The sequence below is a fragment of the Pseudophryne corroboree genome, chromosome 5, assembly GCF_028390025.1.
Source record: "Pseudophryne corroboree isolate aPseCor3 chromosome 5, aPseCor3.hap2, whole genome shotgun sequence".
NCBI classification, from domain to species: Eukaryota; Metazoa; Chordata; class Amphibia; order Anura; family Myobatrachidae; genus Pseudophryne; species Pseudophryne corroboree.
The window spans coordinates 283079466-283103695 of NC_086448.1; the positions used below are offsets into that span (position 1 = coordinate 283079466).

Genomic DNA, 24230 nt, shown 5'->3' on the forward strand with positions numbered 1-24230 from the left:
AGTATCAGAGATGTGCAAAACCTCCTTCATTGCCGTGATCATGTAACGTGTGGCCCTACTGGAAAATACGTTTGTTTCTTCACCGTCGACACTGGAGTCAGTGTCTGTGTCTGGGTCCGTGTCGACCCACTGAGGTAACGGGCGTTTTATAGCCCCTGACGGTGTTTGAGACGCCTGGACAGGCACTAACTGAGCTGCCGGCTGTCTCATGTCGTCAACAGTTTTTTGTAACGTGCCGACACTGTCACGTAATTCCTTAATTACGGCCATCCATTCAGGTGTCGACTCCCTAGGGGGTGACATCACCATTATAGGCAATTGCTCCGCCTCCACATCATTTTCCTCCTCATACATGTCGACACACACGTACCGACACCCAGCACACACACAGGGAATGCTCTGATAGAGGACAGGACCCCACTTAGCCCCTTGGGGAGACAGAGGGAGAGTTTGCCAGCACACACCAGAGCGCTATATATGTATAGGGACAACCTTACAATAAGTGTCTATCCCTTATAGCTGCTTATATCTGTTATTTTGCCAAATAAGTGCCCCCCTCTCTTTTTTACCCTGTTTCTGTAGTGCAGGATGCAGGGGAGATTCTGGGAGCCTTCCTACCAGCGGAGCTGTGTGGGAAAAATGGCGCTGTGTGCTGAGGAGATAGGCCCCGCCCCCTTCTCGGCGGGCTCTTCTCCCGCTTTTTTCTGGAAAACTGGCAGGGGTTAAATACATCCATATAGCCCAGGAGCTATATGTGATGTATTTTTTGCCAAATAAGGTAAATTCATTGCTTCCCAGGGCGCCCCCCCCCAGCGCCCTGCACCCTCAGTGACCGAAGTGTGCTGAGAGCAATGGCGCACAGCTGCAGTGCTGTGCGCTACCTTATGAAGACAGGAAAGTCTTCTGCCGCCGATTTATGGACCTCTTCTTGCTTCAGCATCTGTAAGGGGGCCGGCGGCGCGGCTCCGGGACCCATCCATGGCTGGGCCTGTGATCGTCCCTCTGGAGCTAATGTCCAGTAGCCAAGAAGCCCAATCCACTCTGCACGCAGGTGAGTTCGCTTCTTCTCCCCTTAGTCCCACGCTGCAGTGAGCCTGTTGCCAGCAGGACTCACTGAAAATAAAAAAACCTAAGTATACTTTTACTTCTAAGCAGCTCAGGAGAGCCACCTAGATTGCACCCTTCTCGGCCGGGCACAAAGATCTAACTGAGGCTTGGAGGAGGGTCATAGGGGGAGGAGCCAGTGCACACCACCTAGGTCCAAAAGCTTTTACTTTTTGTGCCCTGTCTCCTGCGGAGCCGCTATTCCCCATGGTCCTGACGGAGTCCCCAGCATCCACTTAGGACGTTAGAGAAATTACAATTTAACCTTTATTATGTTAATAAAACAGTTCAAAATGTGTTAGAGACAAAAACTCTTATAACTCTTCTTTATGTAAGTCCAAGCAAAATATAAACAAAAAAAATAAGAAAGATAGGGGTCCAAGTTTAGAACATGGAACCCCCAGATTAGCATAACTAAACTGCTTCAGAGCATCATTAAACTTGTTCAGAACATCAAAAAGTGTACCCTCGCCACACTTCAGTGTCTCTCTCCGCTTGGCTCGCCACAGGTTGCTATTCCATTAGATGTCCACATGGATAGTGAAACGGATAGCCCAAGGGTCCCATGTTCTCAACTTGAGCCAAAGATAGGTACTAAAATAAGTGAATAAGTGCATTGTGCATTGTGTTTAGTTACCTTAATTTCTCACAGGTATGTGTATCTTAGATTCTGAAGTATAGTAATTACAGTATATGACGTGTATGCACATCTTTCCCAGTGTCGTTTTCTCAGTTATAATAGATCTATTATATCACATAACAACCAACTAAACACCACTCCTATGAATACTTATCCTTTATGCTGTGCTTAGGTAACAGCAGTATATTAGTAATACTCTCACGCTATTACATTGGGTCTGATTCTGAGATGAATACTGTAGCGTACATCTGTGTTTGTGTGTCTTTTGCCGGTCTTATGTCTGCGACTTTATGCAAATACCACTACAAGGCCTTCCCTGGTGTACATACGTGCGTCTGCAAGGACTAACATGGCCACTTTGAGCATCTTTATAGGTTTTAACAATGGTGCGTCTTTAGACTTTAGATGCAACCATCTGTTCCACCAGCACCCATGCTAGGTGCAGATTCTCCATCTGAGTATGACCTTCAATGTGAGTGATTAGGAGTCTGAGTTCAAAACCACTTCAGCAACACCCACAACAATCCCATAATACAGACCATCTCCTTGCGTCTACATAGCCATCTCACTGTCAAAAACATTCAATACATTTTCAAGACATTTCTAAGCCTGTGCACCTTAATCAGTACTGCGAATCTATGCACGTACTCAGGTCGCATTCGCAGTGAGACTTAGACACAATCGCAGTAGCAAAAAAAAAAAAAAAAAAAAGACCCCTATACTGCATCCAATATTGACATTGCGTCTGACTCAGACCAGGGCAAATGTGTTGTAAAGAGGTTCCCAGTATTATATATGGTTCACTCACTAAGGAAATTAGCTGATATTCATGCAATAACACTTTTTACATTCATTGGTAAAGTTATATATTTGAAAAAAATACAATTTTTAGTACCTTATTAAAAGATATATGTTCAACTTCAGTTGATGTGTCAATATTTATAAATATTGATAGTGTTATTGCTTGGTGTTATTATCTTTGGTAACTCATATGGCTTGATTTACTTGTGAAAATCTCTGCAATACCCTAAAACACTAACAATAAATAATAGGGAGACTTACCCAGGAGGTTTAATGGGATAGTGCTCCCAATCCCACCCCACCCCCTCCTCATCCCCCCATTCCCTAGTATATTGTAATACACTAAACAGAATGATCTGTGTTTGGCTTCCTAAAAACATTCAATAACACAGTATAGCTGAAGGAATGGTAATGTATCCTAGAGAAAGTCATCCGCACGGTCATATCTATCAGCCTCTACACATTTCTGCTATTACTTAAATGTAAACAGAACAACAGAAATACATGGACAGATTTCTCTCCAGTAAGTTTTTGATGGCTCAAGTGCCAGGTATAATCATTCACAAGATTCTCACATCAACATGGCACCAGACAAAACTACCTAGTAAGTAAATGGGAAAGGGTTACAGTAAAAAAAAAAAAAAAAAAAAAAGCAATATAAGGCATCAAGTAAAAATAATAGACCTGGCAGAACCTTTAAGCAATAGAACATATGTTAGTGAGGAAAACGTTATTGTATTTTGGAGAAAATTGTACAACTTACCCAATAACTAAGTTAACTATACAAAGATGGTATATTTTCTTATCTGGATAATCATAAGCAATCTGCTCCTCTTCCTTTTCAATCTTCCTCATAAATTCTTCAGCCTAGAAAGAAAAGGATGTTTTATACTGTTACAGCCCTTTCTCTGAATCCATCCGAGGGAAACTGCTACTGTACCTTGGGCTTAGAGGGTGCCACTTGAGCAGTGGTCACTTCTTCTAACATAACTTGTTTGACACAAAACTCCTACCCTTTACATCCCAACCAACTGAAACAGTCAATAACTCTTACGTTTAAAACTAACCAGCCCAGCAGAGGAGAATAAATCATTCAACTAGAGCAGGCCTGGCCAACCTGTGGCTCTCCAGCTGTTGTAAAACTACAAGTCCCATCATGCTTTGCCACAGTTTTGCTATTAAGGAATGCTAAAACCATGGCAGGGCATGCTGGGATGTGTAGTTTTACAACATCTGGAGAGCCACAGGTTGGCCAGGCCTGAACTAGAGCATCACTCAAGAGAAATTAAAGATATCACAGAAGGGTAGAAAACAGTGTCTGCCATATGAATTCAAAGAAAGTACAAAAAAAAATCCTATTTTCTCTTTCATCCTATCTGGGGGACACTGCTACAGTACTTTGCAGATTTCCCAAAGCAGTCACAATTGTGAGGGACACTCAGCATCAGCAGTAAGCAGAAGTCTGCAGCCAAAGTTGGTGTTTTTGTTAAACCTATAGAACTTCCACCGAAACCCCATGTCATACAGGAAATGTCTACTGAATGAGTATAAACAGTGATTAGGGGGTCAGGAACTGAAACTCTCTTTAAATATACTACACAGGTATACAGTGCATCCGGAAAGTATTCACAGCGCTTCACTTTTTCCACATTTTGTTATGTTACAGCCTTATTTCAAAATGGAAAAAATTCATTTGCATGAAGCTCAGGTGCATCCTGTTTCCACTGATCATCTTTGAGACGTTCCTACAGCTTAATTGGAGTACACCTGTGGTAAATTTAGTTGACTGGACATGATTTGGAAAGGCACACACCTGTCTATATAAGGTTCCACACAGTGCATGTCAGAGCACAAGCCAAGGATGAATTGTCTGTAGACCTCAGAGACAGGATTGTCTCGAGGCACAAATCTGGGGAAGGATACAGAAAATAGAATATTAATTACCTACCAGTAAATCCTTTTCTCGTAGTCCGTAGAGGATACTGAGGTCCATTTAGTACCATGGGGTATAGACGGGTCCACTAGGAGCCATGGGCACTTTAAGAATTTGATAGTGGGGGCTGGCTCCTCCCTATATGCCCCTCCTACCATACTCAGTCTAGGAAACTGTGCCCGAGGAGACAGACATACTTTGAGAGAAGGATAGATAAGTTTAGTGGTGAGATTCTGAATCAGCACACACAACAAGAGGAAAGCCAAGCTAACCAAACCTGAAACAGGAACAGCAACGGCTGAACCAACATTACTTAACCAAGTAACAGTGCAGGTTGAACAAAGCACCAGGTGGGCGCCCAGTATCCTCTAAGGACTATGAGAAAAGGATTTACTGGCAGGTAATTAAAATCCTATTTTAGCTTACGTCCTAGAGGATACTGGGGTCCATTTAGTACCATGGGGATGTATCAAAGCTCCTAAACCGGGTGGGAGAGTGCAAAGTTTCTTGCAGAACTGATTGACCAAACTGAAGTTCCTCAGAAGCCAAAGTATCGAACTTGTAGAACTTAGCAAACGTGTTCGAACCTGACCAAGTAGCTGCTCGTCAGAGCTGTAAAGCCGAGACACCCCGAGCAGCCGCCCAGGAAGAACCCACCGACCTAGTAGAGTGGGCCTGTACAGATTTTGGACACTGCAAACTTGCCGTGGAATAAGCATGCTGTATAGTAAATCTAATCCAGCGTGCAATTGTCTGGACACCCAATCTTATTGGGATCATAAAGAACAAACAGCGAGTCCGTCTTTCTGTGACGAGCTGTTCTTTTCACATACAACTTCAAAGCCCTCGCAACATCCAAAAACTTTGAAGTATCAGAGGTGTCGGTGACAACCGGAACCACAATAGGTTGGTTGATGTGAAATGCGCACACCACTTTAGGAAGAAATTGCTGACGAGTTCTGAGTTCAGCTCTGTCCTCATGAAATATTAATTAGGGACTTTTGTGAGATAAAGCCCCCAGCTCCGACAAATGTCTTGCTGAAGCCAAGGCCAACAGTGTGACGGTCTTCCATGTAAGATATTTTACGTCCACCTCCTGTAACGGTTCAAACCAGTCCGATTGGAGGAACTACAGGACCACATCGAGATCCCAAGGTGCCGTGGGAGGCACAAAGGGAGGTTGGATGTGCAGAACACCTTTCAAGACTGTCTGGACCTCAGAGAGAGAAGCCAATTGTTTCTGAAAGAAAATGGACAAGGCCGAAATCTGGACTTATGGATCCCAGACGTAGGCCCACATCCACTCCTGCTTTTAGAAAAAGCAGGAAACGTCCTAGATGGAATTCCACCGCATAAAATTTTCTGCATTCACACCAAGAGACATATTTCTTGCAAATACGATGGTAATGCTTAGACGTTACCCCCTTCCTGGCTTGGATCATAGTCGGGATAACCTTGTTAGGGATACCTCTCCTGGCTAGAATCAGCCGTTCAACTTCCATGACGTCAAACGTAGCTGCGGTAAGTCCTGATAGATGAACGGGCCCTGTTGCAGAAGATCCTCGCGAAGAGGAAGAGGTCACGGATCTTCGAAGAGCATCTCCAGAAGGTCCGCGTACAAGGCCCTTCTTGGCCAGTCCGGAGCAATTAGAATTGCTTGAACCTTTTCCCATTTTATTCTCTTTAGAATTCTTGGGATCACAGGAAGTGGAGGAAACACGTACACCCTCTGATAGACCCATGGAGTAGTCAGGGCATCTGCCGCCACCGCCTGTAGGTCTCTCGACCTGGAACAATACCGCTTGAGCTTCTTGTTGAGACGAGAGGCCATCATGTCGATCTGTGGATATCCCCATCAACTTGTCAAGCAAATGAACACTTCCGGGTGAAGGCCCCCACTCCCCTGGGTGCAGGTCGTGTCTGCTGAGGAAGTCTGCGTCCCAGTTGTCTACTCCCGGAATGAAGACCGCTGATAACGCCACAGCGTTTATTTCTGTCCAGAGGAGAATTCTTGACACCTCTGACATTGTTGCTCTGCTTTTCGTTCCGCCCTGTCGGTTTATGTACGTTACTGCCATCACATTGTCCGACTGGACCTGAATGGCCTGATCTTGAAGAAGATGTGAGGCCTGCAGAAGGGCATTGTATATGGCCCTGAGTTCCAGAATGTTGATTGGAAGGACGACTTTCTGACTGGACCATCTTTCTTGAAACTGCACCCCCTGAGTGACTGCTCCCCAACCTCTTAGGCTTGCGTCTGTGGTTAACAGAATTCAATTCTGAATTCCGAACCCCCAACGAAGTGAGATGTCTGTAGCCACCACAGAAGGGAGATCCTGGCTTTTGGTGACAGACGGATCTTCTGGTGCATATGAAGATGCGTTTCGGACCATTTGTCCAACAGATCAAGCCGGAAGGGTCTTGCGTGAAACCTTACGTATTGAAGAGCCTCGTAAGAGGCCACCATTTTCCCCAGAAGGCAAATGCATAGATGCACAGATATCCGGGTTGGCTTCAGGACATCCCAAACCATCAACTGGATCACTATTGCCTTTTCCAACGGAAGCAACACCTTCTGCGACTCCGTATCCAGTATCATTCCCAGGAATGGGAGCCTCCGTGTTGGCTCTAGGTGAGATTTTGGAAGGTTCAGAATCCACCCATGATCCTGGAGAAGTTTGGTTGAGAGAGCAATGCTGTCCAGCAACCTTTCCCTGGACGGTGCTTTTATCAGGAGATCGTCCAGGTACGGAATTATGTTCACTCCCTGTTTGCAAAGTAGAAACATCATCTCTGCCATCACCTTGGTGAACACCCTCGGTGCCGTGGAGAGACCAAATGGCAGGGCCTGGAACTGGTAGGGACAGTCCTGCAGTGCAAACCGTAGGTAAGCCTGATGAGGCGGCCAGATCGGAATGTGAAGGTACGCATCCTTGATATCCAGAGACACTAGGAATTCCCCCTCCTCCAGACCTGAGATCACCACTCTCAGAGACTCCATCTTGAATTTGAACACTCGTAAGTACGGGTTCAACGATTTGAGGTTCAAAATTGGTCTTACCAAACCATCCGGTATCGGTACTACAAAAAAAGTTGGAATAGTACCCCTTGTTTAGCTGATGAGGTGGAACTGGAACAATGACCAGTTTTTGGATGGCATGGCAAGCCTAATTTGAAGAATCTGTGAGGTGGGAGCTCTTGGAACTCCAGTCTGTAGCCCTGGGAAATAAGATTTATGACCATGGGATCCTGGCACGATCTGACCAGGTTTGACTGAAGAATTGTAGGCGAGCTCCCACCTGACAGCCCTCCAGGCATTGCGGTCCACCGTCATGCTGATGTTTTTGAGTAAGCAGAGCGTGAGCTCTGTTCCTGAGCACCTGCTGTTGCTGGTTTGCGTGGATTACTTCTTGCGCCGCTGGAGGACGTAGAAGCACCTCTGGATTTGCCCTTGAACTTGGCCGTCCGAAAGGACTGTAACTTAGAAGCTGAATAAGTCTTCTTGGTTGGAGGGGCTGCGGAAGGAAGGAGTTTGCAGAGTCCTGTATATGCTACAGGAGTAAGACAACATCCCCTCTAGATAAGGAATCTAACCCCCTCAATTAGGTTACCTGACCATTTTGCAATGGCTTTAGTGATCCACGCACATGCAATTGTGGGTCTTTGGGCAACTCCAGCAGCTGTGTACAATGATTTGAGTGTAGTCTCAATTTTACGATCAGCCGTGTCTTTCAAGGAGGCTGTACCAGGAACAGGCAATACAATTTTACGTGACAGCCTAGAGACTGATGCGTCCACTATCGGTGGATTTTCCCATTTTTTTCCTATCCTCCAGAGGAAAAGGAAAAGATGAGAGTAACCTTTTAGGGATCTGAAACTTCTTATCAGGATTAACCCATGGTTTTTCAAACAGGGTATCCAATTACTTTGACGTAGAAAAAGTGACTGAGGACTTCTTTTTTACATTAAAATAAGATTCCTCACACTCCTCTGACACCTTATCAGGAATATGCAGAACATCTCTGATAGCATCTATTCTCTGTGACAGAGCTGCATCTCCCCCCTTTGAGTCCACCTCCCCCTCCTCCATGTCTGACCTGTCACAGTCAGACTGTAGGATATTGGCCAGAGATCGCTTTTGCGGACAAATGGGAGGGGATTGAGATGCTGTCTTGGGGACGGAGTCTCTATTCATAAACTCATCCACAGTCTGTTTTATGTATTGCGTCTCTTTCTCATTGCGGGACAATTTTGTAGAAAGAGCTGAGATCATTCCCTTAAGAGAATTAACCCATTCTGGTTTAGCCTCGCTAGTCTGTGAACCCTAAGTACCCAGTAGTGAGCCCCCTGGTGAAGAGGAACACTCTGCGGTACAAGACACACACTCTTTGCCTGACATAATGCAATGTGACAGCACACACACAGAGGAAAGGTTAAGCACAATTAACCCACAAAGAGCCCTTCAGGGAGACACAGAGATGTTTGGAGCCAGCCCCCACCACGCCCTTATCGCTAATGCCAAGCTTAGTCGGGTCACAGACTAAGTACCCTGATAGAGGACTTAGTACACTAGTAATCGCTCCCCCCCTGCTATGACCCCTGGTAGCGCTGAGGTCATTTGTAGTCACACTGTAGGAGCTGCGCGTCCCTGTCAGTCAGCATCTGTGTCCACTGCAGAGGGAAAATGGCGCTAGTAAGCTGCTGGATCCTCTCATAGTGAACCCGTTTTAAGGCTGTTGTATCAGTATGGGTACTGTGTACAGTGTACGGGGACGCAGTTGTGTACTGTGTCCGGAGACGCATTCTGCCCCGTTTAGAAGCCGTGCGTCTCTGTACCCTCCTGCCGCCATAATGGCCGGCGCCCTGCTAGCCGGGACGCTGGCTCAGTACTCACCACTCTTCATTCTTCTGGCTCTATTAGGGGTGGCGGCGTGCTGCATGACTGTACGCTCGCCATGATGGGCTTGCGAATAGATCCCTCAGGAGCTCAGTGTCCTGTCAGCGGGGAACGGGACCATTAACCCTTCAAGAGGTTGGGCCATCCTCCCCCACGAAGCAGGCAGGCTGGTGCCATCTAGGGAGGCCAATCCCGGGATCGGGATCGGCGGGATCCCGGGATTTAGGCCCAAAAACGGCAGGGATTCAATCCCGGGATTGGAAGCTCCAATCCCGGGGATTGAGGGATCAGAGTTGAACGTCCTCAGGACACTCAGACGCTGCCCGGCTCCCTCCTCCTGTCTCCCCCTGCGCAGCGTGACCTGTGACTGTGAGGTTACGCTGCGCTTTCAGCAGCCGCCGAGCCAGAAAGTACGGCGGTCTTCACCCGCCGCCTCCTCCCGGCTCACCCTGTACTCACCCGCTGCCTCCTCCCAGCTCCCCTACACTCACCCGCCGGCTCCTCATCACCCGCTACCTGGCTGGGCAGGTACGGGGTTTTTTTTATGTCTGCTGGGCGGGAGGGGCGGGGTATGGGGGGCGGCCGGACACAGTCTAAAGCCAATCCCGGGTATCCCGGGAATCTCGGGATTGACCATTTTTCAATCCCGATACCCGGGATTGAAAAAATGGCCCGGGATTGGCTTCCCTAGTGCCATCCAGCCCTGCCTGAAAATAACAAACATATAAAATAAATGCAGAAAACTCTTCAGGAGCTTCCTTCAGCGTGACCGGCTCCTCCGGGCACATTTTCTAAACTGAGTCTGGTAGGAGGGGCATAGAGGGAGGAGCCAGCCCACACTATCAAATTATTAAAGTGCCCGTGGCTCCTAGTGGACCCGTCTATACTCCATGGTACTAAATGGACCCCAGTATCCTCTAGGACGTAATAGAAAAATATCTGCTGCTTTAAAGGTCCCAATGAGCACAGTGGCTTCCACCATCCGTAGATGGAAGAAGTTCAGAACCACCAGGACTCTTCCTAGAGCTGGCCGGCTGTCTAAACTGAGCGATCGGGGAAGAAGGGCCCTAGTTAGGGAGGTGACCAATAACCCGATTGTCACTCTATCAGAGCTACAGCATTCCTCTGTGGAGAGAGGAGAACCGTCCAGAAGGACAACCATCTCTGCAGCAATCCACCAATCAGGCCCGTATGGTAGAGTGGCCAGATGGAAGCCACTTCTTAGTAAAAAGCACATGGCAGCCCGCCTGGAGTTTGCCAAAATGCACCGGAAGGACTCTCAGACCATGACAAACAAAATTCTATGGTCTTATGAGACAAAGATTGAACTCCTTGGCGTGAATGCCAGGCGTCATGTTTGGAGGAAACCAGGCACCGCTCATCACCAGGCCAATACCATTCCTATAGTGAAGCATGGTGATGGCAGCATCATGTTGTGGGGATGTTTTTCAGCGGCAGGAACTAGTCAGGATAGAGAGAAAGATCAATGTACAGAGACATCCTGGATGAAAACCTGCTCCAGAGCGTTCTTGACCTCAGACTGGGGCGACGGTTCATCTTTCAGCAGGACAACGACCCTAAGCACACAGCCAAGATATCAAAGAAGTGGCTTCAGGACAACTCTGTGAATGTCCTTGAGTAGCCCAGCCAGAGCCCAGACTTGAATACGATTGAACATCTGTGGAAAGATCTAAAAAATGGCTGTGCACTGACGCTTCCCATCCAACCGGAGCTTGAGAAGTGCTGCAAAGAGGAATGGGTGAAACTGGCCAGAGATAGGTGTGTCAAGCTTGTGGCATCATATTCAAAAAGACTTGAGGCTGTAATTGCTGCCAAAGGTGCATATAATTTCCCTATAGATTGTAAGCTTGCGAGCAGGGCCTTCCTAACTCTGTCTGTCTGTCTTTGCCCAGTTTTGTTCTATAATTGTTGTTCTAATTGTAAAGCGCAACGGAATATGCTGCGCTATATAAGAAACTGCTAATAAATAAATAAATAAATCAACAAAGTATTGAGCAAAGGCTGTGAATACTTATGTACATGTGATTTCTTAGTTTGTTTTATTGTTAATAAAATCTCCCCAAAAACTTTTTTTCACGTTGTTATTATTGGGTATTGTGTGTAGAATTTTGAGCGAAAACAATGAATTTATTCCATTTTAGAATAAGGCTGTAACATAACAAAATGTGGAAAAAGTGAAGAACTGTGAATACTTTCCGATTCACTGTATAGCACTCAACCCCTTACTTGTGGTGAACTGGTAATGCTGTAATGATCACAGAAAAAAGAAAGATGTTGCTTAAACAATGTTGTCTTTATTTTGTATATAGTATTAAGCACAATGTATATATACACGTAATATCATGAATGTCAACAATATAATTTACCAATTGCCGTGGTGCAATGGATTATATACAGTGTGCAATATTTATAATTCAGTGCAGTGCTGTGAGCTGTTACAGTCTCTTAACTCCTTACGTCTATGTACGTCTCAAACAGGCTTGTTACTGCGATAGAATTATCAAACCAATTGAATACAATATTACAGATTGCGGCGTCCCACTTACCTGTTATCTGTCCTGTGCACCTTCAGTTTTGGTCAGTTGTTCACCCAGGGGTGCTTAATTATATGCTTCGGGCAGGAGGATATGGGTTGGGGCGCGCGGAGTGTACCAGGGGCTCCGGACCGGCCCTGCTTGCTAACAGTGTGACTGCCTGTGGTGTTACCCGTTAAGGTTATCCACTGGCACCGCTCACTGCTGCAGGTGGGTGTTGGTCTGGGGCATAGGATACTCCTGCCGGAGCCGACTGCCGTGTTCCTCCCCCCTTACAGAATTCACCTGGATCCTCCTTGCCTATTTTAGACGTACATAAACGTAAGGAGTTAAGAGACTTTAACTACTTGCAGCACTGCATTGTATTATAAATACTGTACACTGTATATGATCCATTGCACCACGGCAACTGGTAAATTATATTGTTGATATTCATGATATTACGTGTATATATACATTGTGCTTAGTACTACATATAAAATAAAGACAGCACTGCTTAAGCAACATCTTTATTTTTTCTGTGATCATTGCAGCATTACCAGTGCACCACAAGTAAGGGGCTGAGTGCTATATACCTGTGTACTATTTAGTTAACCTGCAAGGTGGACAATCTTCCTAAAATATTAGCAGCACTCCCACACCATGCAGTTGATGTTCTAATTCCCTCTTTGAATATATGTCTGAGGAATGGTACACGTCATGCAGCAAGCAACTGACTCTAAGGGGGATATTCAAATGTTTGAAAAGTTAGTTAGGTGTCTGTTTTTGTCCTGTCTATTTGATAGGAAAAAACAGACACCCAACTGACTTTTCAAACAATTTAATATCCCCCTATGCTGGCCAATCTCATTTGTTAGCATCATATAAGAGGAGAAACCATTCTGTCTTCTGAATGGGCACTGATCTGTCAACATACAAATGCAAGGCTTATACAATGTCCAAAATGTCCAAAAGAGAATACGGCAATTGACGTTTGTATGACTTCTTTAGAAAAAAAGTATTTTGACCTCAACAGGTATGCCGTTAAATTCAGCTGAACTAGTACCGCTGGAATTAAGGAAAGTGGAGGAAAGTAATACACTAAATGATAGTTCCAAAACTTTGTCAGTGTCTACTACAGTGGCTTTTGGATCTTGAGCTCTTGCACCGTAAACTGTGATTTAGTCTAGATGCCATTAGGTCTATTTCGGTTGACACCAACAATCTATTAGTTTTTAAAATACTCTAAGATGTAGCAACCACTTTTCTGGATGAATTTTGTGTCAACTCCGATTGTCCGCCTTCAAGTTTTGTACACCTACAGTAGTATGTAAACTGCTGAAATGGCTGGAACGTATTTTTCTACTCCGCTGAACACTTTGTTTGTTTTTATCATTGCTAGGTGACTTCTTGAGACTTTCTGATGAATGATGCACAACAGTCACAGAACTGTCGGACAGAATATGTAGATGACGTCCCTGTAAGGGACAGTTGAGCCATCTGAGGACCTTGAGGACTGCCTGAACTTCCAAGACATTTATTGGTATTTTTGTTTCGACTCTGGACCAATTGACTTGGAGAAGTAGATAGATTGTCACAGCTCCCCAGCCCTGTAAACTGGAATCTGTTGTCACTATCGTCCATTACATGATTGACAGAGGCTGGCCTTCATTAGATTCTTTCTCTGTAATGAACACAGGAGAGACTGACACATCTGATAGCAATAACTGAATTTTCAGCTGTGCGTGCAACCAGTTCCATCTAGCTACTAGACTGAACTGAAGGGGCCAGGAGTAGAAACATATAAAGGGGAACAACTTGTCTCTCTGCTCTGTCTGAAAGACCCTGTTACAAAACGAGTCAAATAAAAGATCTAAAAAGGTCTAGCATGAGATGGTCAAGCACTGAGAATTGAGTTTGAAAAATGTATTATTCATCCTGAAAACTAGTGTTTCTATTACTAGATGAAGATGAGATTTGAGTAGAATCTCTGAATATGATTTTATCAGCAGATCATCAAGATAAGGAATCAGAGTGTCTTCTTGTGAATAAAGAATACCTGTAATTACAACCATGGTTTTGATAAAAAATCCTGGTGAAGTTGTAAGTTTAAATGAAATAGCTTGAAATTGTAAACTATACTAACTGCACATAGGAGGACACGGCGTACTTCCCAAATCGGAATGTACAGATAAGCATTCTTGATAATCAACACCAAATGGTTTGAAGTGAAACCATCCACCACTCCCAGAAGAGGAGACGACTGCTGCCTAATTTTATTGCAGACTTGGGACCTGGTTGTCATCTCCAATTTGTGTTCCTGAGAAGAATCTATCCCAGTGATATAAAAGGAACAAAAACAACTACTTATAAGTTATTCGTTTAGAAAACTTAACTGGTAGGAAAGAGCTGTTTCCCACCAGTGGCAGCTGAAATAAAAGTTTTTAACCCTGGTCCAACATGAACTGAACTAGAAGAGGAAGGAACAGCCTCAAGAGAATTTTTAGACTTTGTGCCAGCCTACCAAAATGTTGACTACAATGTACAGCTGATCGAAACGGACAATGCTGAATGAAATTCTGGAAAGGCACATTCTGCATCCATTACTATATCACCCAGATAGGATAAAGCTTCCTTTGTACAATCTAATAATTGTAATAATTCTGCTCTAGAAACACCACACTGTAAATCCTTCAACAACGTCTTTGCTGCTTTATTAGTCCAAATATATACGTTATGGTAAGAACTTGATAACGGTATTTCTCCTAAGTCCACAGGTTCCACAGGATAACAATGGGATATGATGGAGCGACAGCGGATTGGCACCAAACGATCACAAGCTTTCAGGCCTCCCAGGATGCAACGGGCCCGTCCAGATATCCCCGCCCACTGGCTCAGGCAAATCAGTTGGATTCCAAAGCATCTAGGCAGGAGCATCATGTAGAACCCTAATCAGGCGAGAAGAACACATATGCACACCCTTCCGTACAAGAAGGAAGAGGTTAGTGAGTAGCAAGATCCTCAAATCAGGTGCGTCAGGGTGGGATCCCTGTGGAACCTGTGGACTTAGGAGAAATACCGTTATCAACGGTAAGTTCTTACCATAACGTATATTTCTCCGGCAGGGTCCACAGGTTATCCACAGGATAACAATGGGATTTCCCAAAGCAATTTTAGTGGTGGGGACGCTCCTGATTGGGCAGGAGAACCTTTCGCCCGAATTCAGCGTCATGAGAGGCAAAAGTATCCAAGCATAATGTCTAATGAATGTGTTAATGGAAGACTATGTGGCTGCTTTACATATCTGTTCTGCTGAAGCACCATGTTGTGCTGCCTATGAAGGACCTACCTTACGAGTAGAGTGAACAGAGACATTAGCCGGCACAGGGAGATCCGCTTGAGAGTATGCTTCTGAAATCATCATTCGAAGCCCTTTAGCCAGTGTCTATTTAGTAGCAGGCCATCCTCTCTTGTGAATTCCGTAGAGAATGAAGAGAGAATCTGTCTTTCTAAAGGCACTTGTGCGATCCACGTAGATCCTTAATGCTCGGACTGCGTCCTGCGACGCATCTCCCGCAGAAAATCCCGATACCTGGGATTACATTTTCTTCATTAAGGTGGAATTTAGACACCACCTTAAGAAGATACCCAGACCTAGTTCTGAGAACTGCTATATCTGGATTAAAAAAAACAGAAAAGGAGAACAATATTACAGCGCTCCTAAATTTGATACTCTTCTAGATGACGCCATAACCAGCAGAAAGAGAACTTTAGCTGTCAACCATTTAAGATCCACTTTATTAAGTGGTTCAAACAGAGCAACTTGAAGGGCTTTGAGGACTAGACCTAAGTCCCAAGGCACTGTAGGAGGAATGAAAGGAAGTTGAATGCGCAGCATTCCCTGGAAAAAGTACGCACATCCTGTAAATTGGCAATTTTTCTTTTGGAACCCTACAGTCAATGTTGATACTTGTACTCTCAAGGAAGCCACCTTCAAACCCTTATCCATTCCTGCCTGAAGGAAATCTAAGACCCAGGAAACTTGGAAAGATTTCGGGTCCATATTTCTTTCACTGCACCATGAAAATAGGCCTGCCATATTCGGTGATAAATGCGAGTTGAGGAGGGTTTCCTTGCTCTGTGCAATGTTTGAATTTACCTGTAGCGAGAATCCTCGACTTCAGGATAGAGGTTTCAAGAGCCACGCCGTCATCGATAGTTGATCCAGATGCCTGTGATAACAAGGAACCTGCATTAGTAGATCTGGACATTGAGGGAGCAGACGTGGAGCATCCATCGACATTCTCTGTAGATCTGTGTACCATTGCCTTCTGGGCCAAGCCGGAGCTATTACAATCACAGCCCCTTTGCATCCCCTTTGCTTCTTTTATCTTCCTCACCACCCTGGTAGCAGGATGATCAGAGGAAATAGATACGCCAGATGAAACTCCCATTTCACTGACAAGGCGTCCACAAAGATCGCTCCGGGATCATTTGTTCTTGCCCCGTATGCGGGCACTTAGTTGTTCAGACGGGACGCCATGAGATCTACCTCTGGCAAACCCCACTTGTCTACCAGAGTCTGAAAGACTTCCGGGTGTAGAGCCCATTAGCTTGCTTGAATGGAGTGTCGACTGAGAAAATCTGCTTCCCAGTTTAGGACTCCCAGAACGAATACTGCGGACAGATGGAGTTCTGCCAACTTTAGTATGTGACTTATCTCCTTCATCGCTGTTTGGCTGTGCGTTCCGCCCTGATGGTTGAGGTACGCCTCCGCAGTTAAATTGTCCGAACGGATCTGTACTGGTCTTCCTTGAAGAGTGTCTTTTGCCTGAATCAGTACCATGTATATGGCCCGAAGTTCTAACAGATTTGTTGGCAGGCAACTTTCTTCTATGGTCCACTGTCCCTGGAACAATAATCTTCCGGACACTGCTCCCAAGCCCTGGAGACTGGCATCTGTTGTCAGGATCTCCCATGTGATATCCAAAAGATTCTCCCTTTGTCTAGATGGGATGTCTATAGCCACCAGGCTGATGACTTTCTTACCTTGTATGAAAGTACCGTAGTCTGTTTCTTTATTGTCTGATGTATTCCATTCCGTCTGGCTAGAATCAGAAGCTGCCGAGGTCTTGAGTGGAGTTGTGCATACTCCACTATATCGAATGTTGACACCATCAAACCCATCAGTAGCATAGCTGCGTGGATTGATATCGTTTGACTGTGTAACAACTCCTGAGTACTTGACTGTACCTTGGATATCTTGTTCCATGGTAATCCATTTTCTGCAGACTGGTATTCAGTACAGTCCCACAGTGAGTCATCCGTTCTGACGGAACCCGAGATGACTTTGCCCAATTTATGAACCACCAGTGCCTCTGCAGACAAGTCATTGTCTGTTGGAGATGGCACAGAAGCCTTTCCTGTGCCAGGATAAAAAAAAAAGGTGGTCGAAGTATGACAATTTTCTTATCCCCTTCTTGCGGAGATAAGCTGCCATAATCCTCATAATTTTGGTAAATACTCTGGAGGCTGTGGCTAACCCCAAGGTAAGGTCTGGAACTGAAAATGTTGCTGGAGAATGGTGCACCTTGAGATAACACTGATGGAACTGTGCTATAGGAACCTGTAGGTAAACATCCTGACTATCCAGGGATACCCTGTAATTCCCTGGCTCCATGCCAAAACTATGGAGCGCAACGTCTCCCTGTGAACCGTGGAACCCAAACTTATTTGTTTAGGATTTTCAGATTGGGGTGAAAGGATCCTTCCGAATCCAAACCTGGTTGGAGTAAAACCCCCTGTCCCTATTGTGCAGGGGTTACTGGAATGCCTATTCCTGACCAAAGCAATTTCTGAACTGCTTCTTGCAAACCCCTGTCCTTCGCCTCTACCCGAGACGGACTGGAACAGAAACCTTCGAGGAGGATGCTTCTTGAAGAGAAACATAACCTAGAGATACCGCTTCTTGCACCCAGGCATCTGTTTGTAAACTGTTACCAGATCTGTGCAAACTGAAGAAGTTGGCCCCCTATCCCCCAGAAGGAGGCCCGCACCATCATGCTGATGGCTTATCCTCTGGCTTGGAAGCTGGCCCTCTGGTTGCCTTTGCTTCTTTGCCTTACCAAACTTATTGTATTGGGGCTGTTATGTTCCTTTATGACCGACAAGGCCGAAACCCGGACCCCTATGTTTGGGGTTATATGTGGAAGGAAACGTGACCTTCTTGAAGTCTGATTTTGACTCCAGAATATCTGTTAACTCCTTACCAAACAGAAACTTCCAGCTAAAGGCAAATATTCCAGAACCTTCTTTGATTCTGTATCAGCTTTTTATGTATGTAAGCAACACTGCTCTGCGAGCAACTATTGTTAATGCTGATGACCTAGAACATTAGTGACCATATGAGCTATATGGGATTCTTGCACCCTTGCAGGCGCTGAAAAACCAGTACCTCGGCCCAGTGTACCTACAGCACCTGGTATTCGAAGATGGTCTCCCATCTAAGAACTAACCAAGCCCAACACTGCTTAGCTTCCAAGATATAGTGAGATTGGGCCCATCCAGTGTGGTGTGCTGTAGATTGCAAGGTGAAGTCATGGCTGGCCTTATGACTGCCCCAGACAGAGACAATATGGTTTTCAAAAAAAACATCCCTCTTTTGACGTTGACGGCAAAGGCCATATATATTTTCGCACTATCAAATGATATGCGTATCTCTATAAGAGGCATTTCCCATTTTTAAACAGTCCTCAGCTGGAAAAGGATATTTGGAATCCCATTTACTGGGAACCTATATTCTTTATTCGGTATAGAAGACCAAATGACAAACATATATTAAAGTCAGCAATCACACTAACAGTCAGTCACATGTTATATATTAGTCATATGAGCACATAATCAACTACAAACACATTTTAAAGTATGTAGTAGTACATATTACTGAATTCTGTTTTATACAGATCTTAATGTATTCAGATGCATTGCGAAGAAAACCACAGTTATGTACACAGACTCATATGCAATAGGCACTTAAACTTAACTATTCATACTGACAAAAGTAGATAGAAATTTAGTGCTGTATAACCCGTACTCGGTAGAGTGGGATACAGGGAGACTCACTTCACTTCCAAGATCGATCAATACGTTAGCGAACGCTGAGTGGATCCAGACGCTAGTAGTGTACACCGCCGCTCCGGGAACTTTAAGTGAACACAGACGCACTGTGCATACAGACGCAGCGGCCATACAGATGCTTGTATTGCGACCGGGTTTCCTCGCGGTAGCGTTTAGTGAACACAGACGCAGCGGCCTATGCTGTGCCCGAGACCCCTCGTGGTAGCGTCTGAGATGGAAGTGAGGCAACAGTTCATGGCGGGAGACTCGCGGAAACTGGTCATGAACTCGGGGGAGGGGCAACCAGGAGAGCGTCTAACTCCCCGCCGCTGACATCAACCCTAGGGATCGCAGCCTCATACTATTCCTGGTGCTTTATAATCCCTAAGGCCTAGCGCTGGAGCACCCGTGGTGGCAGCTCGTCAGCTACTGTTTGGTAGTCTCCTTCCAATACAGTGTGGCTGTGTCCATATTCCCCGACTACGGGGAACCAATGCCTTACCTTCTCCCCGTGCTCCGGCCACAGCCTGGTCACGTCTCCTGGACCTGCTAGTATATCCGACACAGACACCCACCGAGATAGCACTGTACACATGGGTAAGCGTTGTTGCAACCCGGCGGAGAGTTGTTGGAGCGACTCTTTACAATATGCGTATAAGACGCTGTTAAGAAAGATCACTCAAAAACATAGTAAGACTATAAAAATAAAATAAGAAAGCTTAGGGCTGCCCTAGAACAGCAGCTCCTCTGACCATGGTCCGGCTCCTGCCGCACCAAACAAAAATATTGACGGGCCCATTGCATCCTGGGAGGCCTGAAAGCTTGTGATCGTTTGGTGCCAATCCGCTGTCGCTCCATCATATCCCATTGTTATCCTGTGGATAACCTGTGGACCCTGCCGGAGAAAGCGCCAATACAGGTCTGAGTCTGGCCACTGAAGTGGAAAATATAGCTGTAGGTATACAATCACATATCCTATCTGCCATATCTTTAAGAGACACTGCACTAGGAATAGATATAATAGTGGATATGGACAAGCAAGCTATAGGTGCATTCACCCTTGGTGGAGTTTTTCATTTGTCCTTATCAAAGGAAATAATAAAGGAAAATGTCTGGGAAAATGCTTCTTCTTGCGAATAAGAAGAGAACACCTGAATCTTCCTGGGGATCAAGCTGATCCTGAATTTCAGTACCTCACAGATTCAAGACAATATCAAGTCATTCACACTGATTTACGCCGTTACGGAGGTGTCCAATTCCCAATCACAACCCTCCTCATCCTTCAAATCTTCCTGAACATCCTCTAAGTCTTCCCCAGACAGCTCTGTATCAGTTTCCCTCCAGAAATGAACAGGAAAAGGACCTCAACATTTTTGGTATTTACAAAAGGATGCTTCACATAAACAATCCAAGATGCCATTAAAGGAAAACTTTAGAGGAGATGAGACTCACAAAGGTTAATTTACCCAAGACAGGCAGCATACAGAGGTGTGGCCAGTCGTATATGATAAACTCAGAGCGCGGTTGCCATTTTCTAAATAAATGAATCTGTGCTAGGTATACTGTATACTGTAAATGTACAGGGGTTCATGTGTTTTAACACGTTATATGTAGTGCTCTATGCACAGATGTAGGATTACATATTTAAAATAAGAATTTACTTACCGATAATTCTATTTCTCGTAGTCCGTAGTGGATGCTGGGAACTCTGTAAGGACCATGGGGAATAGCGGCTCCGCAGGAGACTGGGCACAAAAGTAAAGCTTTAGGACTACCTGGTGTGCACTGGCTCCTCCCCCTATGACCCTCCTCCAAGCCTCAGTTAGGATACTGTGCCCGGACGAGCGTACACAATAAGGAAGGATTTTGAATCCCGGGTAAGACTCATACCAGCCACACCAATCACACCGTATAACCTGTGATCTGAACCCAGTTAACAGCATGATAACAGAGGAGCCTCTGGAAAGATGGCTCACAACAATAATAACCCGATTTTTGTAACAATAACTATGTACAAGTATTGCAGACAATCCGCACTTGGGATGGGCGCCCAGCATCCACTACGGACTACGAGAAATAGAATTATCGGTAAGTAAATTCTTATTTTCTCTGACGTCCTAGTGGATGCTGGGAACTCCGTAAGGACCATGGGGATTATACCAAAGCTCCCAAACGGGCGGGAGAGTGCGGATGACTCTGCAGCACCGAATGAGAGAACTCCAGGTCCTCCTCAGCCAGGGTATCAAATTTGTAGAATTTAGCAAACGTGCTTGCCCCTGACCAAGTAGCTGCTCGGCAAAGTTGTAACGCCGAGACCCCTCGGGCAGCCGCCCAAGATGAGCCCACCTTCCTTGTGGAATGGGCTTTCACAGATTTTGGCTGTGGCAGGCCTGCCACAGAATGTGCAAGCTGAATTGTACTACAAATCCAACGAGCAATAGTCTGCTTAGAAGCAGGAGCACCCAGCTTGTTGGGTGCATACAGGATAAACAGCGAGTCAGATTTCCTGACTCCAGCCGTCCTGGAAACATATATTTTCAGGGACCTGACTACGTCCAGCAACTTGGAGTCCTCCAAGTCCCTAGTAGCCGCAGGTACCACAATAGGCTGGTTCAGGTGAAACGCTGAAACCACCTTAGGGAGAAATTGAGGACGAGTCCTCAATTCTGCCCTGTCCGTATGAAAAATTAGGTAAGGGCTTTTACAGGATAAAGCCGCCAATTCTGAGACACGCCTGGCTGAAGCCAGGGCCAACAGCATTACCACTTTTCATGTGAGATATTTTAAGTCCACAGTGGTGAGTGGTTCAAACCAATGTGATTTTAGGAACCCCAAAACTACATTGAGATCCCAAGGTGCCACTGGAGGCACAAAAGGAGGTTGTATATGCAGTACCCCCTTGACAAACGTCTGAACTTCAGGAACTGAAGCCAGTTCTTTCTGGAAGAAAATCGACAGAACCGAAATTTGAACCTTAATGGACCCTAATTTTAGGCCCATAGACAGTCCTGTTTGCAGGAAATACAGGAAGCGACCCAGTTGAAATTCCTCTGTAGGGGCCTTCCTGGCCTCGCACCACGCAACATATTTACGCCAAATACGGTGATAATGTTGTGCGGTTACATCCTTCCTGGCTTTGATCAGGGTAGGGATGACTTCATCCGGAATTCCTTTTTCCTTCAGGATCCGGCGTTCAACCGCCATGCCGTCAAACGCAGCCGCGGTAAGTCTTGGAACAGACAGGGTCCCTGCTGGAGCAGATCCCTTCTTAGAGGTAGAGGCCACGGTTCCTCTGTGAGCATCTCTTGAAGTTCCGGGTACCAAGTCCTTCTTGGCCAATCCGGAGCCACGAGTATAGTCCTTACTCCTCTCCTTCTTATGATTCTCAGTACCTTGGGTATGAGAGGCAGAGGAGGTAACACATACACTGACTGGTACACCCACGGTGTTACCAGAGCGTCCACAGCTATTGCCTGAGGGTCCCTTGACCTGGCGCAATACCTGTCTAGTTTTTTGTTGAGGCGGGACGCCATCATGTCCACCTTTGGTTTTTCCCAACGGTTCACAATCATGTGGAAGACTTCTGGGTGAAGTCCCCACTCTCCCGGGGGAAGGTCGTGTCTGCTGAGGAAGTCTGCTTCCCAGTTGTCCACTCCCGGAATGAACACTGCTGACAGTGCTAACACATGATTTTCCGCCCAGCGAAGAATCCTTGCAGCTTCTGCCATTGCCCTCCTGCTTCTTGTGCCGCCCTGTCTGTTTACGTGGGCGACTGCCGTGATGTTGTCTGACTGGATCAGCACCGGCTGACCTTGAAGCAGAGGTCTTGCTAGGCTTAGAGCATTGTAGATGGCCCTTAGCTCCAGGATATTTATGTGAAGTGATGTCTCCAGGCTTGACCACAAGCCCTGGAAATTCCTTGGTGACAAGATTATCCGCTGATGCATCTGAAGATGCGACCCGGACCACTTGTCTAGCAGATCCCACTGGAAGGTTCTTGCGTGGAATCTGCCGAATGGGATTGCTTCGTAAGAAGCCACCATCTTTCCCAGGACCCTTGTGCATTGATGCACTGAGACTTGGCCTGGTTTTAGGAGATTTCTGACTAGCTCGGATAACTCCCTGGCTTTCTCCTCCGGGAGAAACACCTTTTTCTGGACTGTGTCCAGGATCATCCCTAGGAATAGAAGGCGTGTCGTCGAGATCAGCTGCGATTTTGGAATATTGAGAATCCAACCGTGTTGCCGCAGCACTATCTGAGATAGTGCTACCCCGACTTCCAACTGTTCCCTGGATCTTGCCCTTATCAGGAGATCGTCCAAGTAAGGGATAACTAAAACTCCCTTCTTTCGAAGGAGTATCATCATTTCGGCCATTACCTTGGTAAAGACCCGGGGTGCCGTGGACAATCCAAACGGCAGCGTCTGAAACTGATAGTGACAGTTCTGTACCACAAACCTGAGGTACCCTTGGTGAGAAGGGTAAATTGGGACATGTAGGTAAGCATCTTTGATGTCCAGAGAGACCATATAGTCCCCTTCTTCCAGGTTTGCAATCACTGCTCTGAGTGACTCCATCTTGAATTTGAACCTTTGTATGTAAGTGTTCAAGGATTTTAGATTTAAAATTGGTCTCACCGAGCCGTCCGGCTTCGGTACCACAAATAGTGTGGAATAGTACCCCTTTCCCTGTTGCAGGAGGGGTACCTTGATTATCACCTGCTGGGAATACAGCTTGTGAATGGCTTGCAATACTGCCTCCCTGTCTGAGGGAGACGTCGGTAAAGCAGACTTTAGGAAACGGCGAGGGGGAGACGTCTCGAATTCCAATTTGTACCCCTGAGATACCACCTGAAGGATCCAGGGGTCCACTTGCGAGTGGGCCCACTGCGCACTGAACTTCTTGAGACGGGCCCCCACCGTGCCTGAGTCCGCTTGTAAAGCCCCAGCGTCATGCTGAGGACTTTGCGGAGGCGGGAGAGGGCTTTTGTTCCTGGGAACTGGCTGTTTGCTGCAGCCTTTTTCCTCTCCCTCTGCCACGGGGCAGAAATGAGGCGCCTTTTGCCCGCTTGCCCTTATGGGGCCGAAAGGACTGCGCCTGATAATACGGCGTCTTCTTAGGTTGAGAAGCTACCTGGGGTAAAAATGTGGATTTTCCAGCAGTTGCCGTGGCTACCAGGTCTGATAGACCTACCCCAAATAACTC

The 24230-nt window shown here is 46.0% G+C and overlaps 1 protein-coding gene across 4 annotated transcripts in view; it reads right to left on the reverse strand.

The window, feature by feature from the left end:
* Window positions 1-24230, reverse strand: part of LOC134927634 (intraflagellar transport protein 70A) — a 254713-nt gene that overhangs the window by 18831 nt on the left and 211652 nt on the right. For all 4 annotated transcript variants that reach the window (XM_063922382.1, XM_063922384.1, XM_063922383.1 and 1 more), the window contains one exon: window positions 3309-3412. In XM_063922382.1, the coding sequence (XP_063778452.1) occupies window positions 3309-3412 (104 nt within the window). The remainder of the gene's footprint in view (window positions 1-3308; window positions 3413-24230) is intronic.